Source organism: Stomoxys calcitrans, chromosome 2 (assembly GCF_963082655.1).
Source record: "Stomoxys calcitrans chromosome 2, idStoCalc2.1, whole genome shotgun sequence".
Lineage (NCBI taxonomy): Eukaryota > Metazoa > Arthropoda > Insecta > Diptera > Muscidae > Stomoxys > Stomoxys calcitrans.
The window spans coordinates 41,771,777-41,789,554 of record NC_081553.1 but is presented as its reverse complement, the minus strand read 5'-3'; the positions used below and the strand labels follow the sequence as shown (position 1 = coordinate 41,789,554).

The window sequence follows — 17,778 nt, the reverse complement described above, 5'->3', positions numbered from 1 at the left end:
ACCAACGGTTGCAAACAAGCTAAATCATACTCGTTTTTCATACACAGTACTCTTAAAATTCTCTTTTCTCTTAGTTACTCATTTTTTTCTAACCTTTGTACTTGGTGCATCTTAAAAGAGTCGATGGTTTATCTATTTATTTATTGTCTGTGCACAAAGTAAAATATGGCAATTTTTTCTCTCTCTCTCACACACATGCTGTGCTTACTTTAGTTCTATATGGTGCAAATCCTGACTAATCGTTTATTACTAGTTTTTCGCATGATATCGTTTACTATTCAGTAAAACTTTACGCTGAAATTCTATCCAGAGCGTCTGTCATGCACTCGATAGGACTAAAATAAAACACAATAACAGTAAACCTTGTTATCGATAACTTTGCTATTGCTATAACGACCTTCATCTATAACTTCATGATAACGCACGTTATCACAACTAATTACGTTACGTTTTTAACAATAATTTTCCCTTAATAATTCAATGTCCCTTGGCGTTTGTTTTAATCCTTTTTGTGATGGCCACACAAAAGGCATCATCGTACCAATTATTTGCATTCCTTTTGTAGTTAAACAATAAAAAGTACTAAATATTATTTTTTTTTTTACATATTTTAACAGGAACGTAAAACGGTTACCCCGGGACGCCGGCAATCCATACATCAATTTACGAATGGTAGTCCAAATGCTGGAACGGTGGTTTTCCAGCCCAGTCCATCACAATCGCCTGCCGCAGCCACCAGTGTCATTGGCATAACAGCCGGTGCGGGCGGTGGTTTAAATTTGGTGGGAAATTTTCAAAATGCCGTCTCGCATGTGGCTGCCGCCACTGCAGGAGCAACAACAACGACAACAGGGAATGAATTGAACACAACGCTGGTCGGTTCCAATAATATACAATTAAATAAGGTAAACAGTTACTTCTAAATACCAATTAAAGAACGTTATAGAACAACTATTTTTATTTTCTATTTTGCAGAAGGGCAATAAACGCCAACAACAACAGCAACAACAACAACATCACCAAATATTTAGTTCCTCGTCCTCCGCTTCTAGCCACTATACAAACACCACACCGCATCAATCCTCATTAACTTTATCATCATCGACATCATCCTCGTCAGCGGCAACACCATCTTCGGCTTCATCGAGCAACACTGGGACTATAGCGGGCGGCTATGGGCAATCACATGCAGCAACGATCAACAATACACCGAATACGTTTGCGCCAACAAATGTGGCTTGTACGCCAAAAAATCAAACGAAAAAAGGTGTTAATAGCGCCACAGCAGCAGCCGCAGCCACTGTTTTGCCCATCAGCCAACAGCAACAACAATTTCAACAATACCATAGCGGTAGTCCTTTAATTGCCGATAGTCCATCGCCCAGTCCAAGTGGCACAACGATAACAGCCGCCTCCATTAAACCACCCACACCACAGCCGGCCATGCAAATGCTGCAACAACAATTCACCATTGCCAGCAATGGCAGTGGCGGTCCTGGCACGGGTCCACAACAAACCTTTCAATTGATACAAGGACCTCAAGGACAGATAATAGCAGCAGCGACCACGTCGGCACCTCAACAACATCAGCAACAAAGATTCACCACCACACCGACGGGGAGCTTGAGCAATTCCTCGTCGTTGACTTTAGCGGGGGGAGCGTCAAAGGGCAACAAAATGCCTCAACAGATATTGCCCAAACCACAGCAGCAGCATCAGCACACTGCGCACATGATGACTATGGACACACAATCGAAAACAAAAGGCGGCACAGGAGCCACAAATCCTACACCGCCACCACCGGTTACCTCTTCTACATCTTCGTCAAGCAATATGTCTCAAGCATCATTAACACAGATCTCACAATCAGCTCAACCGGGTCAGCCGCAGCAACAACAAATAATCCTACCTTCTGGTGCCACAGCTAGTCTCACAACCACCGCCGGCCAGCAGCCATTGCTGTTGAATCAAGTGCCCATGTTGGTGCAACAAAACACACCACAGGGTGTACAACTCATACTAAGGCCTCCAACGCCCCAATTGACAGCCACTCCTTCGCTTGTCATACAAAATACCAGGCCCCAGCCGCAATTGCAGCAACAGCAGCCGCAACAGGTCCTGCGAATATTGGGTCACAATGGAGCCACCATGCAGTTAGCTGCTGCAACGCCAACTTTTATTGTTTCGTCTCAGCCAAATTTGATACAGCAGACCAATCATTTGCAGGCCATAAAGACGCAACCCCAAAATCCCGCCATAACTCAATTAAGCGGTCTCCATGCCGCTCTCTCTGCAGCTGCGGCAGCGAATCAGCAGCCTAGATCTCAGCAATTTACAACAACAGCGACCACCATCAATGGACATTTGTTGGGCCCTTCGATGGCAGCTCAACTACAAAATCTCCAATTGGCTGCTGCGGCCGCGGCCAATGGCAATGGTCTGGCTGCTCAAATCCAAATGCCAAATGGTCTTAGTGCCTCGGCGGCACCCACGCTCCTCTCACAATTGCCCTCGTCCACGGGTACGGCCCAGTTTCAGCAAAACTCCGCTCAAGGTTTAATAAATCTCAATCATCTTAGCAATGCCAATATACAACAAATAGCTGCGGCCGCAGCTGCAGCAGCAGGAGCCACATTTCAGACGCCGGCCGCACCAACAGCAGGATCAAGTTCCGCGGGCGGCGCTGGACCACAATCACAACAAAATTCAGGTAATAATGGTGGATCAAGCCATGCAACCAGTGATCTCTATGCGACAGCAAGTCTTACACAATCCTCGCCTGCTCATGTACCGGTTTCAGTGACGCCCGAGCCTCTTAGACAGCCTACACCAGTTTTGCAGAATTTGCCGCCGGCCAGTCCGCAACAGGGACAGCCGGGGGCAACAGCTACCATGCATGGGGGTAATGCACAAATTCATTTACAATTAAATGCTGCAGCCACCATACAAATGCAACAGCAACAACAGCAGCAGCAGCAACAACAAATCCATCAATTGCAACAGCAACTGCAACAGACGCAAAACCAAGTACAACAAGCTCAGCAACAGGCGCAAGCGTTGCATCAACACCAGCAACAGCAACAACATCAACAGCAACAGCAACAACATCAACAACTGCATCAACATCATCAGCAAATCCAACAACAACAGCAGCAACAGGCCCAACCACCAGCACCGGAAATCAAGAAAAAGGCCAAGCCTAGAAGAAGAAAGCCTGCGGCTTCTACAAATGCTACATTGACTTCCTCCTCGTCATCATCGTCATCGGTGAACTCAACACCCGCCGCCAATGTTAAGCCCTTAACAACCACCGCCAATAAAACACTCAATACAGCCACTTCAACTACTTCGGTTTTGGCACCCGCCATTACCGCCAGTAATGCTACAACTAAACTGGTTCCTATGCTCAGTCAGCAACAGCAGTCGGCCAACTTAACCACCGTTCAACAAACTCCTCTGCCACAGCTAGCAGAAACTCAAACGCATAGACCTAAGTCTCCCTCTCCCCCGCCTCAGATAACTCGTGCCAGCAATGGTAAACTGGATTTGGGCAATGTCATGAAGCTCTGTGGCATTACCGAAGATGATGACGAAGACTTTATGGACACCACTCCCATGGAGGAAACGCCTCAGGCTATGCCCGCGTTAAACCACCATCAGGTTCATAATACACCGGATTTTACGATATCCATACCACAGCCTAATGGTGGAGCAGATGCCATACCCTATACATTGTCAATTCCAGGAGTTACGGCAGCCGGTAATGCAGATTCCCTGGATCATCAGGGTCAGGAAACTGCTGGTGCTGCCGCTGCTGCAAACATAGTCATAAAAATAGATCCCAGTGCTGATGTTTTGGGTAATGCCTCGTCTGCGGGTATGGCGGGCACACAACCCTATTCAATAACAATACCACGTCTGCCCTCCCAGGAGGAGATACAAAAACAAGCCCAGCAACATTTCAACTCCCAGAGTGGAGGAGGAGGAGCAGGCCCGACATCCGAACAACATATCAAACCGGTGTTTTCCACACAGCCAACCAGTATAACATTTAGCATGCCTCTAAGTTCAACACCATCTTTGGTGGTTACCTCCTCCTCCAGCTCATCGGTTGTAAGCAATATGTTGGCGGCAGGTGGCAGTGGAAGTGCTGTTATGCCCAGTCTACACACACAACCCAGCTCTTCGTCCATCACAGTATCAGCGGGGCAAACAACAACCACAACCACAGCGGCTGTTAAGCCAAGGAGAAAACCGGCTGCCAAGCGATCGGCAAAGAAGGCAAGTGATTCCAACGCCCCCACTACCGGGGCCAATACCAATGTCGGCACTGTATCACCTGCGGCAAGTTCTGCTCCTCTACCAGCACCGCCTTTGGCAGTCAATGTATCCACTAGTTCCGTATCCACCCCACTGCCCACTCCAGCTCTGGTGCCCAGTCAAATAGGCAACATACAAATATCCCAAATCGATAATCGCCTGGGATCACAGCATGGTCCCATGATCTCCACCCCCTTGGGGGCTTCAGTGGTTGAAAACAAAATACAGATAATGCCCATTACAGACAAAAATAGTCAACAGCCATCCATGAACCACCCGCAAACGCTGCAACAGCCGGCACAAGCACAGCTCATCTTTCAACCTCCAAATCTTACGGCCCAGAGTCACAACCTGGCAACTTTGGGAGCTCACAATGGGGCTACCCCGACAAACACAACGAACCTTATTAGCGAAAATCCTCCCAGGCAAATGCAATTGGTTTCACTGCCCCAACTATCCAATTCTTCGGTGGCCTCTAATAGCTCAGCGAATTTGGTGAGTCAACCCTCGCTGACGGCTTTACCGCAGGTAATAAATCCTTCACACCCCATGTCCACCACTACAAATGTTGTGGTGACAACTTCTCAACCCTCTTTGCTTCAGCATCAGCAACCCCATCAAAGCTCTTCGGTTATACCGGGCATTGTGTCTTCGGGTAATGTCTCCATATCAGTGGGCACACCAAATACCATAGCTTCGTTGATACCTCAGCTTACGGGAAGTTTAACTTTGGCGGTTTCAGAACAATGTGAACGCTTGATTTTACGCCACGACCCAAACAAGCCTCAAGATCAGCAATCCCAATTGATATTGCAGGCCTTGCTAAAGGGAGCCCTACCCAATGTAACCATAATCAATGAGCCCACAAAAATGGAGGCGCAACAGCAGCAGCAACCACCACCGCCAAATGTGGTGCAGCAAACAAACAGTAATGCTCAAGCTCCGCCATCTACGCTCACAACTGCGCCGCCACAGAACTCAACGGCAAGCAATAAGAGCACGAAGAAAAACAACAACAAACAACAGCAGAGTGGAACGTATACGTCGAACACAAACCAGGCCAGTGGCGAATTAGGCAAACCAGGGCTCACCTCTACAACTTTAGCGAAGCCCATGGAAAACCCCAATATGTCTAACAATATGGGATTGTCGTCTACGTCTCAACCTCCCCCACCAATGGCTCCGGTGGAGAATTTATCTCAGCAGCGTTATATAGCTTTGCCCAGAATAGATCCCTCCACACAGCAATTGTTCTGTTTGAACACTCTGAACAACCAGATAACACCCATAGGGGCTAATCAGACAACAGCGTCCATAGGGCCTACAGAACGCGTTCTCATAGCTCCGGCTGGCATAAATGCTCAACAGTTGGCTCAGTGCTTGCAACAGGGGCAAATACATTTCAACGATGCCAATCCCCTGCCACCGCAAACACAAGCATCTGCTCCACCTCCGCCCCCACCAGTGCTAAGTACCCCACAATTGCAACCGGTTCAGCCCATGGTACCACAACAAGCACCAAAGCAACAAATTGTTTATCCCATGACCTCAGCCTCAAATAATCCTGCCAATATGATATCCACCACAACGGTAAGTGCCAATACCACCACCACCAGTACAATGGCACAGTCATCGTCTACAACCACAACCACTACGACGACCACCACTACCAAGCAGGTGGCAAATGTGGCCCCCATTATAGATCAATCGAAGGCCAAGCAGGACAGCAAGCTGGTGAATTCCAATACCGCCTCCAATGCTGGCTCAACGGGCGCGGTACCCAAAAAGAAGCCGGTAAGAAAGCCCAAAGCTTCGACCACTACAGCGGCAGATGTGGCCCTTATGAAAAATGCCTCAGTGGTAAAGCCTTTGCCCAAATTGGACCCTCTCTCGCAAAAGCCCCACAATAACCCAGTGCAAATAGTGCAACCCAATACGGCCAGTGGCAAGCCGGTGGTATCCACTTCCACCACCAGCACTACAACTTCCACATCGAATGTGGTGAGCATACAGCCCTTCCAGACCCAAACCTCTACAGGGACAAAGTTGGTGGGTGTTACCGCACCCATGCAACAACAGCCTCAGCCTCAGCCTCAGAATGCCAATATGTTGATGCCTCAGAACAGACCTACAGCTGGCCAGATTAGCAATAGCTTCACCATAAACTTTTCTTCGGCCACAACAACACAAAGCAACTCTAACCCACCTGGAATTACTTCGTTTGCTGCCAACCACCCACCGCAGCAGCAGCAGCAACAGCCGCCAACGCCTAACAGCAACACACTGATGAATGGCCACCAAATGGCAGCGGCTGCGGGAACAACTAACCCCATCAGCTCAGGGAATATTGTGGCGGCCACCGCCTTGAATCAGCAACAACCCCAACATACGGTTTCACGCGTACAAACTATACAACTAACACATCAGCAACAGCAAATGTTCAGACAGGTCCAAATGCAAATTCAATATCTGACCGTCAAGATGCAGCATAAGAATCTGCTCTCCTCTATGCCTTTGCCCGCCGATTTGGATCCAAATGTTGTGGCTGCCTTTAACAAGTCGATGACAGATATGGAAATCAATCAGGCCTTGCAACGTTTGTTTTTGGAACAACATCGTATATTGGCGGCAGGCAAGGAGATACCCACACCGGAGCAGTTTATAACAAATGCTGCGGCGAATAATGCGGCATCTACCACAACGACCAGCTTTAATTTAATACCCAGTCAGGCTCAGACGAATTGCAATAGTGGAGTTGCCGATAATGGCAAGATTGCTCCAAGTTCCAATATACCCGCAAATGTGGTGCAGCCCAATAATCATTCGGCTAATAATGGGGGAGCAGGATCAACGGCACCGCCTTTGGTATCTCCTGCTGGAAATGTCAATAATCAACAGCAAGGGGCGCAACCTACCCAAAAGATCCACATTTATCCCATACAACATCAACAACAACAACAACAGCAGCAACAACAACAACACAGTAAAGGTAAAATGCAAAAGCAGAACCAACTAAATCAGCAACAACAACAGCAGCTGCAAACGAACCAACAATCCATACAACAACAGCAGCAACAAATGTTGCAACAATCGTTGAGCAACACCAATAGCTCCAAATCAAGTAACAGTGCTACAATAACCTCCTCATCATCATCCTCCTCCAGCACGGCCAACACCACCAATACCAACAGTCTGATGGCCAATAAAACTAAAAACAATTCAACAACAAATACCACATCGACCACTGCAGGAGGCTTAATGCTGCAACAACAACAACAACAGCAGCAGCAACAGCAAGTCTCACAAAATCTACCACCCACCTTAATCAGTAGTCCCCAATTGCCTCAACTGTCCTCGCTGTCATCCTCGTCCACAAATTTGCCCTCGTTGCCATTTCCCTCACTGCCGCAGCAGCACATGATCAACATTGCCAATATGCCGGCCGTGCTGCAACAAAAGCATTTCACGCAGCATTTGCAAATGCAGCAACAACAACTACTGCAACAGCAAAAGATTAACATTTCCAAGGTAGGAGGACCTGCCGCACCAACTTTTGCCACTTTTCAATCACAATCTGGTGTTCTAAGCCAAGGACCACCTCCGCTCATATTTCCATCAGCCTCTTCGGCGATCAACAGCTCAACGATAACTACCACCATGCCCCAATTGTCTTCACTGTCACAGCCCCAGTTCTCAACGTCATCCAGCCTAGTGCCCACTTCCTTTAGTGTTAGCTCTTTGAGTGGAGGAGGCAGTGCAACAACGAAGCAATTTGTGCTCTCCACATCAATGGCGGCAGCTTCGGCCACACCAACACTTGTGCCCACCATCTTGGCTGCTGCCAGCAGTACAACCACCACAAGTACCACCACCTCCATGGCCATAACTTTTAACAGTAGTAGCTCTATGGCCTCTGTCAACTTGGCAACGGCTTCATCATCATCCGCGCCATTGTCAGCCACAACATCTCTGGCCTTACCACAATTGGTGACTTCCATACCCATAGCTACTACAACACTGGTCAACTCATCCGCCCAAGCAGCAGTTTTAGCCGTCGGCACCACATCAACTTTGGCGCCCATTATGACCGCATCATCCTCGGCGCCATCAGCTACGCTTATGAACAATGCCGTGGTTACGAATTCCATTTTAAATGGTGGTGTTAATATTGTTGGTAATCCCATAAATCAAATTGCAACACTTGTTAAGACCGAGGATAAGGTCGTCCCATCAAAGGCAAAACTTGCTCGCCTCTCCTTGTGAGTAGTTGGTTGATATTAATCCTTTATTTTATGATAAGACTATGGTTATGAAGACTATTAAGGACTATTGGCAAGTTTGATGTTGGTATTTCTTTTTTATTTTGAAGATAGGAGAAAATCTTAAATAGTGGATTTATATTCTGTATCATACTTCACCGTTGCGAGTCATTATTTTAGTCGATCTATCACGTTGTCCGTAAAAAGTCTCATTAGAGGTTACAAAGTTTAGTTCTCAGTAGTGGTTACACCGTTCAGGTGCTAATAGCGATGGGGGGTTATTCAGACCAAACAGACAACACATGTGTAGTGGCCTTGTGGTTGTGTTGTAGCCGCAAAGTTGCGAAGGTTAAATAGTTCTTAGCCAGAAATGATCCTGGATCGAGTCTTGTACTGACCCTTGGCCCTGGACCGCTTTCCCTTTGCAATTTTACGACTGCAACACTAATAGAGGATACTACTAAAAGGTATCCTCTGTGTGATCTAGTTCGGCTTGGAACCCTCTGCTTATCTTCGCGGGACCTAGGTTATAGGACCCTTCAAGAATCTATGGCCTCTCAAGGGCTTTCAGGACCAGCAATAAAAAAGAGGCTCATTATAAATGAGCTTAAACTAGTATCGGACAGTAGTCATTGACATGAGAAGTATCCCCACTGTTCCTTAATTAAATGTTCATGGGCAAATTTATATTTGGTCCAATGGTAAGGGAGTTAAAGCGCTTATAGCTGTATTCCTCGTCTACACCCCTGGATCGTAACTCTTCATTCGTATATCACCTTTTTAACCAAAGAATTGTCCTCCATTTTTCCCTCCCTCATGTAGTGATATTGTTTTCAACCTTACCACATAATCATGGGAGCGAATAGCAAGCCCTTGCTTTTTTTGCGTGAAACATCAAAACCGAGTGCACATTGTATCGCCGTGGTAGTTACAAAACCCATCAGATATTGCAGATTTGACAAATCAAGAAGCTTGGTTATTTTTCAATCGCGATCGACTCGGTGAAGTTTTCATCGGCCAAGAGCTACCGCCTCAGTGTACGGACTATAAAGGGAGTGGATCATAAGGGATGTTTGTTATGGGCGGGTTGGAAAGACTGAGACAACAGCATTTAATTACCACAGTTTTCTTTTATTTTGTATTCCCTTTTGGTTACATAAATGTGGGCGAAAAGAGGTAATCGTTTTGTTGTACGCCTTTTTCTCGCAAAGCTCTTGTGATAATCAAACACAAAATAAATGCTATTAATATTCGCTACCAACTCTACTACCGGGGAGAATAACCATTAAAAATGAAAAAGTGCTCACTCATAATGGTATGCCTTCTTCCCCAGCGTGTAGCGTAGTCACGATAAATACTCGTCTTTAACCACTCCTCATTCCTACAAACCCATCAGAGGCCAGTATCTTCCTGCTTTCCAGCATGACTTCAGCGATCTGACATAACGGCGCTCAGTCGACTCTCGTTGAGTCTTAAAGAAATGCCCTCCTTCCCAAGGAATCGGGCCATAGCTTCAGCCCACGACGCTTTCTCACTGTTATAATAGAACGCTGGTATCCAACAGAAATAATTGAACAGCTGAAATATCCCCACTGCAGTCGGGTTTACAATTTTTTTTTTTAGATTTAGAAATAGTATTGGGTTGCCCAATAAGTAAGTGCGGATTTTTTAAAAGAAAGGAAATGCATTTTTAATAAAACTTAGAATGAACTTTAATAAAATATACTTTTTTTACACTTTTTTTCTAAAGCAAGCTAAAAGTAACAGCTGATAACAGACAGAAGAAAGAATGCAATTACAGAGTCACAAGCTGTGAAAAAATTTGTCAACGCCGACTATATGAAAAATCCGTAATTACTTTTTGGGCAACCCAATATATCATTGCCGATAGTATCGATAGGAAAAATATCAATCGTTATTTCTACCAGGAACTGCTGCCCCTTCGCAATTTCTGTGGCTACAACAACAACATTAAATAGTTCACTAATTTCATCGCATTAGCCATATCTATCAGTGACATTATTCTGTCTAGCCCGCCGGCCATCTTAGCCATTCCAATAATACAAAGTTTCTTCATCACTGCCTGACTGTATTGGGTCCTTCAAGTATTCTGTATGGCACTCTAATCCCAAAGAACTCCATTGAGACTTGCGTTCTTATGACCAAACTAGCCGTGATTCATTCAGGTCTACCCTAAATATACTCCTGGCTTGCCAGCTGGCAACCATATATCCCAACACTCCCTGATGGGTCGAAACCCATGCCCCAATCTCACATGGTATCGGTCCATAGATCATAGATCGGCGCTACTGCCTCGATGTCATTTCAACGGCCAGCAAGATGGCGAAGACCTCCGAAAGAAAAACCCTTAACCGTCAAGTCTTTATAGCTCCAGATACCTCGAAGGAACTTTTTAGATCGCTAAGACTTTCCTCTGAAAAAGTCATCACCCGTCAAGTAGTCCGCATGATCCCTAATCCCAAAAATCTTGTTAAGATTCCTGTCCTTTTAGGTGTATCAAAGTACACCGGGACCATACATCTTGGTAGGAAATACTGATTATTTCCCTAGGTAGTGAGCATAATCGCCATCTATGCCATACCGTTGTAGCTGAATTGCCACCCATCAAGTTCTCAACAAGTTAGTTCAAGGCTTAAGGCTCTACTCTACATCACATCAAGGTATTTTTTTCGAAAGAGCAAATAAGCTCCTACTGACTGTCCACATAGGTCTTGACTGTCTGACAGTCTCGAAGTCGTATCTACAGCCGACAAAATACCAAAGATCCACTAAAAAGTTTTGACCCTTTCGACATTCTAATAAATCAAGCCATTTTTTATTCTCATTTTATTTCTTTTTCGAGACGAACTTAATGATCGAAGAAGATACCACAACATCAACCATAATATGACGCGTTTAGATTCTTGTGGAAATCTCATTAGATACTTTTAGTTGTACGTTGGTAGCTTGTACTTATATCGGATTCATTGAGATAAAGGCGTTTTATGATATAAGTACCGTACTAACCATCGTCCATGCGTCTTTCAAAATCGTGGTAGGCATTGTGCGAATGAATCCGCTTGAGATTTGGCAAAGTTACTTCTTTTTGGTGTCGGTCGTGAGGGGTTATAAATGGGTCGTATTGGTTCAAATTTGGATAGAATTAGGTTTGGGTCGGTTGGGTAGATTAAAAGCAATGCGTCTTGCTCGGAGACCTTAGAGAAGAAGAATACAGCTAGTGTTTCACCACAGAGCAGTGCAAGACTTTGGAAGGAAAATATAGGGGAAGAAGGCAGGACAAGAAAACACGAGAAGTCTGGCGGCCATCCATTTCAAATCCCTACAATAGTCTAGAATAACGAAAGGAATATATGGCTGGAGAGAGTAGCGGCACGGAAAATGTGTTTTTACTTAATCCTATGCCTACTCCCCGCAATTGCAGTGACACAAAAGGTGTTTAATTGTCTTCAACTACCCTTCATCACCACAAACCTTGCAGAAGTCTGCCTCTGCCTATGTACAGCGTGTTGATTTGTATTCAGTTGTTAAACAGTATGTGGTAGTCAGTACCGTAGGCTCGGATCGTCAAATCTAAACTAGTTTTTCTTTATTTAATCAATAAGGTTTATTGTAGGTATTGAAAGATTGCCATTTAGAAAGGGTAATGTAAATAATTCTCATTGGAAGCTGTTTAAGATCGTGCTAATATTCGCAGGCAATTACTAATTGTATTTTCCATTCATAGATTCTTGCAACAATTGGAAGCTGATCAACAAAATGCTCTAAAACCGGACTACAAAAATCCATTCCAAAATAAAGAGGAAGCTGTCAAACGTTTAATCAGGTAAGAGATTTCATTCAAACTTATCTCCCATCCCATCTTCCCATACTAACAAGAAATTCTACTTTTTCTTTTAGATACCACTGCATGTATCAAACCGATGAGGACATACCCAGTGAGGAGGAGGAAGAATTTGAGAAAACTGCCATAAGATTCCAGGATAAGTTCCGCAAACTATCTGGAAAGTTTCAACAAATCTTATTGCAAGAATCAATGGTGAGGAGAAGAGTAATTGACAAGAATTTTGGAATTATTCCGTTACCATCAACTGATAAACGATATGTAATCAATTTGTTCGATATTTTTTTTGTTTTTCATTTTACAGCTACAACATCGTACCTCTGAAATATGTCAAATGGAAAAACTAATGATCGATGATCTTAGACAAGAAATCGAAGATTCAAAGAGAATCGAACAGGATATTCTCAAATTCGAGGAAAACTGTCACGACGAAGAAGAAAAATGTGCAACGAAAGAAAATAACTCCGCCGCCGAACAACAACAGCAACAGCAACAACAAAAATCCGAACAACAACAATCCATTTTTGATAAAATCAAAAATGAAATAAAAACCGAAGAAACTCAAGATTCCAAATTGAATTTGGAAATGCAATCGAACAATGACAGCAATTCGAATTTCTGTAGTAATATACAGAACAACAATACCACCTCCTCTTTGGATTCCATTAAGAATGAAATTAAAACGGAATCCTTAGAGAACTCTTTAGTTTCGGCAGTGAGTGGTAAGAGTTGCAGCAGCTCCATAGATTCCTTTGATTTGTTGAAACAACAAAGTCCAGGATCCAATGTAAATATGATTAAGGATAAGACGAATGAAGGAGCCAAGGAGCTAAAGAAGGAGGAGCTAAGTAGTCAATGGAGCCATCAGGTTAGCAGTAGTTATTATGGCCATCATATGACCAATGCAAACACCACGATGACCCACCATACTAAACCCAGCAATCAATTATTCAATGGTGGCTTAAAGAAATCCAACTCTGTCACAAATGCCGCCCTAAACACCAACACCACCACCACCACCACAGTTGAGGATAAAAAGGATAATTTTGAAAATTTCGATATAGAATCGGAGATAACGCCTTCTTTTATAATGAAAAAAGTGGAACACAAAGAGCCATCACAACAGCCACAGCAACAACCAACAGCAGCTCCAACGTCTCTGCAAGCAACTTCAACTACGGCTTCAACCACTGCTGTGGTCAACACACCACAAGCCACTAGTAATGCTAGCAGCGGTATTAGTTCTGCTAGGAAATCCAAAGCCCCAAAATTAAATCATGTTTTGGAAAGTGGTGCTTCATTGGAAGTCGCCACACAGCCTAATAATAGCCAACAGCAAACTCAACATCAGGCTCCCCAGAATCCCTCTGGCAGTGGCGAATCTGAAATCCTAACCAATAACTTTGATTTCACTCAGCATTTGCAGGCAAATCAAGCTGCCAACAAACAACAACAACAAGATGATGATTGGTTGTGCATTCAAAAAGAATTGAATTTGATGAATTCCCATGATAATGTCAATCAGAAGATCAACAGCACAGATAATGCCAGCAAGTCATTAGATTTTCTAACTCAGGAATCTTCACATGATCTCTTTCCCACCAATGGCGGTGGGGGATGTATGGGCAAAAGTCTAAGTCAACAACAACAAGAGCAGCAGTCGCAACAGCAACAACAACCACTTACTGGCTCTACGCTTCCTCCCATCAGTTGTAGCCAACAAAATCAACAGCCTGCCAGCGGCGGCTTGACTCTAAATCATGAGGACAGTGTTCATCAGGCCGAGTTGAATGAATTCTTTAGTGGCTCTGAGGATAGTGAGGTTCACAAGACTGTGGAGACTCGCCTAGAGTCCATGTTTGGTGAGTCACCTGTACATTTGTCTGGATCCAAGGATCACACAGATTCTCCCTATAATTTGGAAATTATGTATGGAGAATCAGCCAAATCGGCTTCGGCAAAACTGTTTGGTGAGTCACCAGTACATCTCTCGGGGGGCAAGGAACGTGAAGACTCCCCCTATAATATGGCCATATTATTTGGAGAGTCGGACAAGTCTTCGGCCAATGCTTGTACCACCAAAGGCAAGACATCGGGCAATTGGGATACGGATTTCACAACCCCCTCCTTTTTGTCCTCTACACAACATCAGACCAGCTTTGCCAATTCCTCAAGCTCTAATAATAATATGCCCCATCACATACAATTGGGTTCGGCCAATAATCCACGTTGGATGCAAAACATGGAGGCTCAATTTCCTGTTTTTCAAACCACCAATACTAGCTCCTCAGCTATGACGGATTGCTTGGCCACTAGGAAACGTCAATGGAATGGTCATTTAGTAGATGAGCAGCAACAACAACAGCAGCCACAGCATCAGGATGAGGAAAGTCCCCAAAAGAAAATGTGTGGTAATCTTACCAATGATTCCTCGGCTTCCTCACATTCGCCGCTCAACCCTCAACTGCAACAGCAGCAGCAGCAGCAGCAACATCAATCCCAATCCCAGCAACATCATAATTTAGTGCCAAACGATACTTCTCATGCTCAAGATCTCATGGATGCAGCCTTGCTGTCACTGCATGATGGTTTGGGGGTGGAAACAAATGCAGCGGTAACCAGCTCTCAGACCAATGGCTATTCGCACATGGTAATGACCCCCACAAATTTCAATAATTTCAATCATTTGGACACACCCCAACAGCATCAACAACAACAGCAGCAACAGATGCAACAGAATCATTTTATGAATGTGGATCAACAGCAGCAGCAACAACATCAGCAACATCAAATGATGCAACACATGAATCATCATGGTGGGGGTCATCACCAAACTGCAGGCTCAGGAGAATTTGATGATGATATCACCCGTCATGTTCAAAATGCCATTGATAGCATTTTAAATCTGCAATCTTCTGAGCCAGACTCACTGTCGTTTTCTCTAGATCACTCAATGGGAGCCCTTTTGGACAATACCATGCTCCATGATAATCAAACTGGCGCTGGCAACTCCAATAATCCTGCCATTGTCAATCATGAGTCCTTGAAACGTCAACAATTGGTCGATGAACTAAGTGATTGCCTAATGGGCGGTGGTAATTCATCCACCGATGCTTCCAATCTCACCGATAGTCATTTGCTAATGGACACTACCACAGCCCATCGTCAGCATCACCCACAGCAGCTTATGCAAACGCAACAGCAGCAACACTCTATGGCAAGTCATCAACAGGTAACAACACAGTTAAGCGATTTCAACTGTGTGGTGGGCGATAATGGCGATGAACCCATGAAGTCCATAATCACTTCGTGACAACAGCAGCAGCACTCAGCTACTATAAATCAAACGGCAACCACATCGCCCACATCCAGCCTGCAAAATCATACTTCACATTCCCATATAGCTTTGCAAACATCACATCATGTTGCAGCAGCAGCTGCTGTCTCAGCCAGCCGTCATATTTCTGCATCGACTACATCGACTTTGTCAAATGTCAACAATGGTTTGGCTAATAATAATTTAATATTAGAATTTAATTCGGCAGCATTATGAGAGCTTATACATGTAATACCACCAACATTGGCAGTATGATTTTAAGAGACCCCCTCACCTGACCATACCCCACTAAGTAAGGTAATTTTGTTTGTAGGATTCTCCAACAACATATCCAATACTTGTGACTCATGTGGCCTGAGTGGTAACATTTTTAAACCAAATTTTGATGTTAGGTAATTCGGTAAGGATGTTAGAGTTGACCAGAGTTTCAAGTCGTTGTAATCGATCAATGTCGTTAAATTTATCGATTGGGCTGGAAAACTTTCTGTATGACACAAGAGTTGACCTTTTCTATAAGTACTATATGTACAGTGCAAAATATGAGTTGTCGATGGTTATCGTTAGTTATCGATGTATAGTATAGTATACTACTTATAATAACAGCCTATTAGTGGAAATCTAATATTAAACATACTATATACCGTGCAATGAACGTATTATTACTGTATATTATAGTATATGATACTGTTATCGATTAATATCGATAATTATTTCAACTTCACACTGGAAATCTATGAAATATATAACGTCATATTGAGTGTTAAGTTAATGGAAAACTTTAATGGCTGTTGTTATCGATAACTATCGTTACTTATATTAAAAAAATCATAAAGCTCCTTAATCCTTTCCTGGTTCTATTAAACGCAAGTCAAAAGTAGTAAATGGATTGACAAATACCTATTAAATTAGCGACAGCTTACTCTGACTTATGATTGGTGTTATCGATAACTTTTATTTACCTTTTATTTTAATGATTTATAGTGCTAATCACATGTTATCGGAAATCATCGACTGTTATCAATATTTCGCGCGATAACGGCCAATATCACGGTCATTTCATTGAGTAATACAAAAATAAAAGATACTAAACCTTCCAATTGACAAAGTTGAACATAAATTTAGCCAAGACAACGATAGCATACCTTAGATAGGTTTTATGGTGTTGTTGTAGCCACATATTCATGTGAAGATGCCGATCCTCGTCAAGCTTCTGCGTGAGCAAGATAGGTAACCCTGGTTTACTAAAAAGTTACAGAACTTTCTGTGTGGCTTTCGATATTATTTTACCAAGCACGTGTTATCGGCTCTTATCGTATATTGTAGCCTTGCATCAGAAATCTCTACAGATCTTTTGACTTGTCGAGATAAAACTAACATAAAGCAAGGCGATTAAAAATGAGCTGTTTTTAAGGTTGTTGTAATCGATAACTGTCTTCATATTCATAGAAAGAATTACAAAAATCCCTCCCAAGTTTGTGCGGCTAATTTTCGATATATTTCGCTAACAGCCGATATACATACTTTTCATTCAAAGTAAACCACTGCACTGTGAATTAAAATTGACAAAGTTACATCAGATTAATGCGTCGATTGTGGATTGCAATTGTAGGTAGCCAGGTGACAAACCACGAAGTAAAAATTAGTATTAAGTTGGAAATTTATGTCAATTTCATTTAATACCAATTGTTTCAAAGCTCTGCTACTAAGAAATTTCTAAAAAGTACATAATTCAATAAAAAATATAAATTCCTGTAACAAATTTTGCCGTTTGCAACGCCACTAAAGTTGGGTTGTCATCCAACTCATCGATAACGCTGATTTACTGAATATAAATAAATACAGAGTAATTCATGTTATTTTACCATGGAGATGTTTTATATTCGTACTATATAGTGTAAATCACATGTTATCGGCTGTTATCGCATGATATCGATAACTATCCTATAAAGAACTTTGAGTTGGAAATTTTATTTTCCCTGAATATAGTAAATGCTGTGTTT

General features: G+C 43.5%; 1 protein-coding gene across 1 annotated transcript in view; it reads left to right on the top strand.

Annotated features, from left to right (window-relative positions):
• The window catches only part of LOC106095701 (mucin-2), a 304,912-nt gene extending 287,342 nt beyond the window's left edge, over positions 1-17,570 (top strand). Inside the window, exons 3-7 of the mRNA XM_059364049.1 lie at positions 618-905; positions 976-8,579; positions 12,325-12,423; positions 12,498-12,636; positions 12,746-17,570. Coding sequence (XP_059220032.1) covers positions 618-905; positions 976-8,579; positions 12,325-12,423; positions 12,498-12,636; positions 12,746-15,754 — 11,139 coding nt within the window. The 3' untranslated portion in view covers positions 15,755-17,570. The remainder of the gene's footprint in view (positions 1-617; positions 906-975; positions 8,580-12,324; positions 12,424-12,497; positions 12,637-12,745) is intronic.
• The last annotated feature ends 208 nt before the right edge of the window (positions 17,571-17,778 follow it).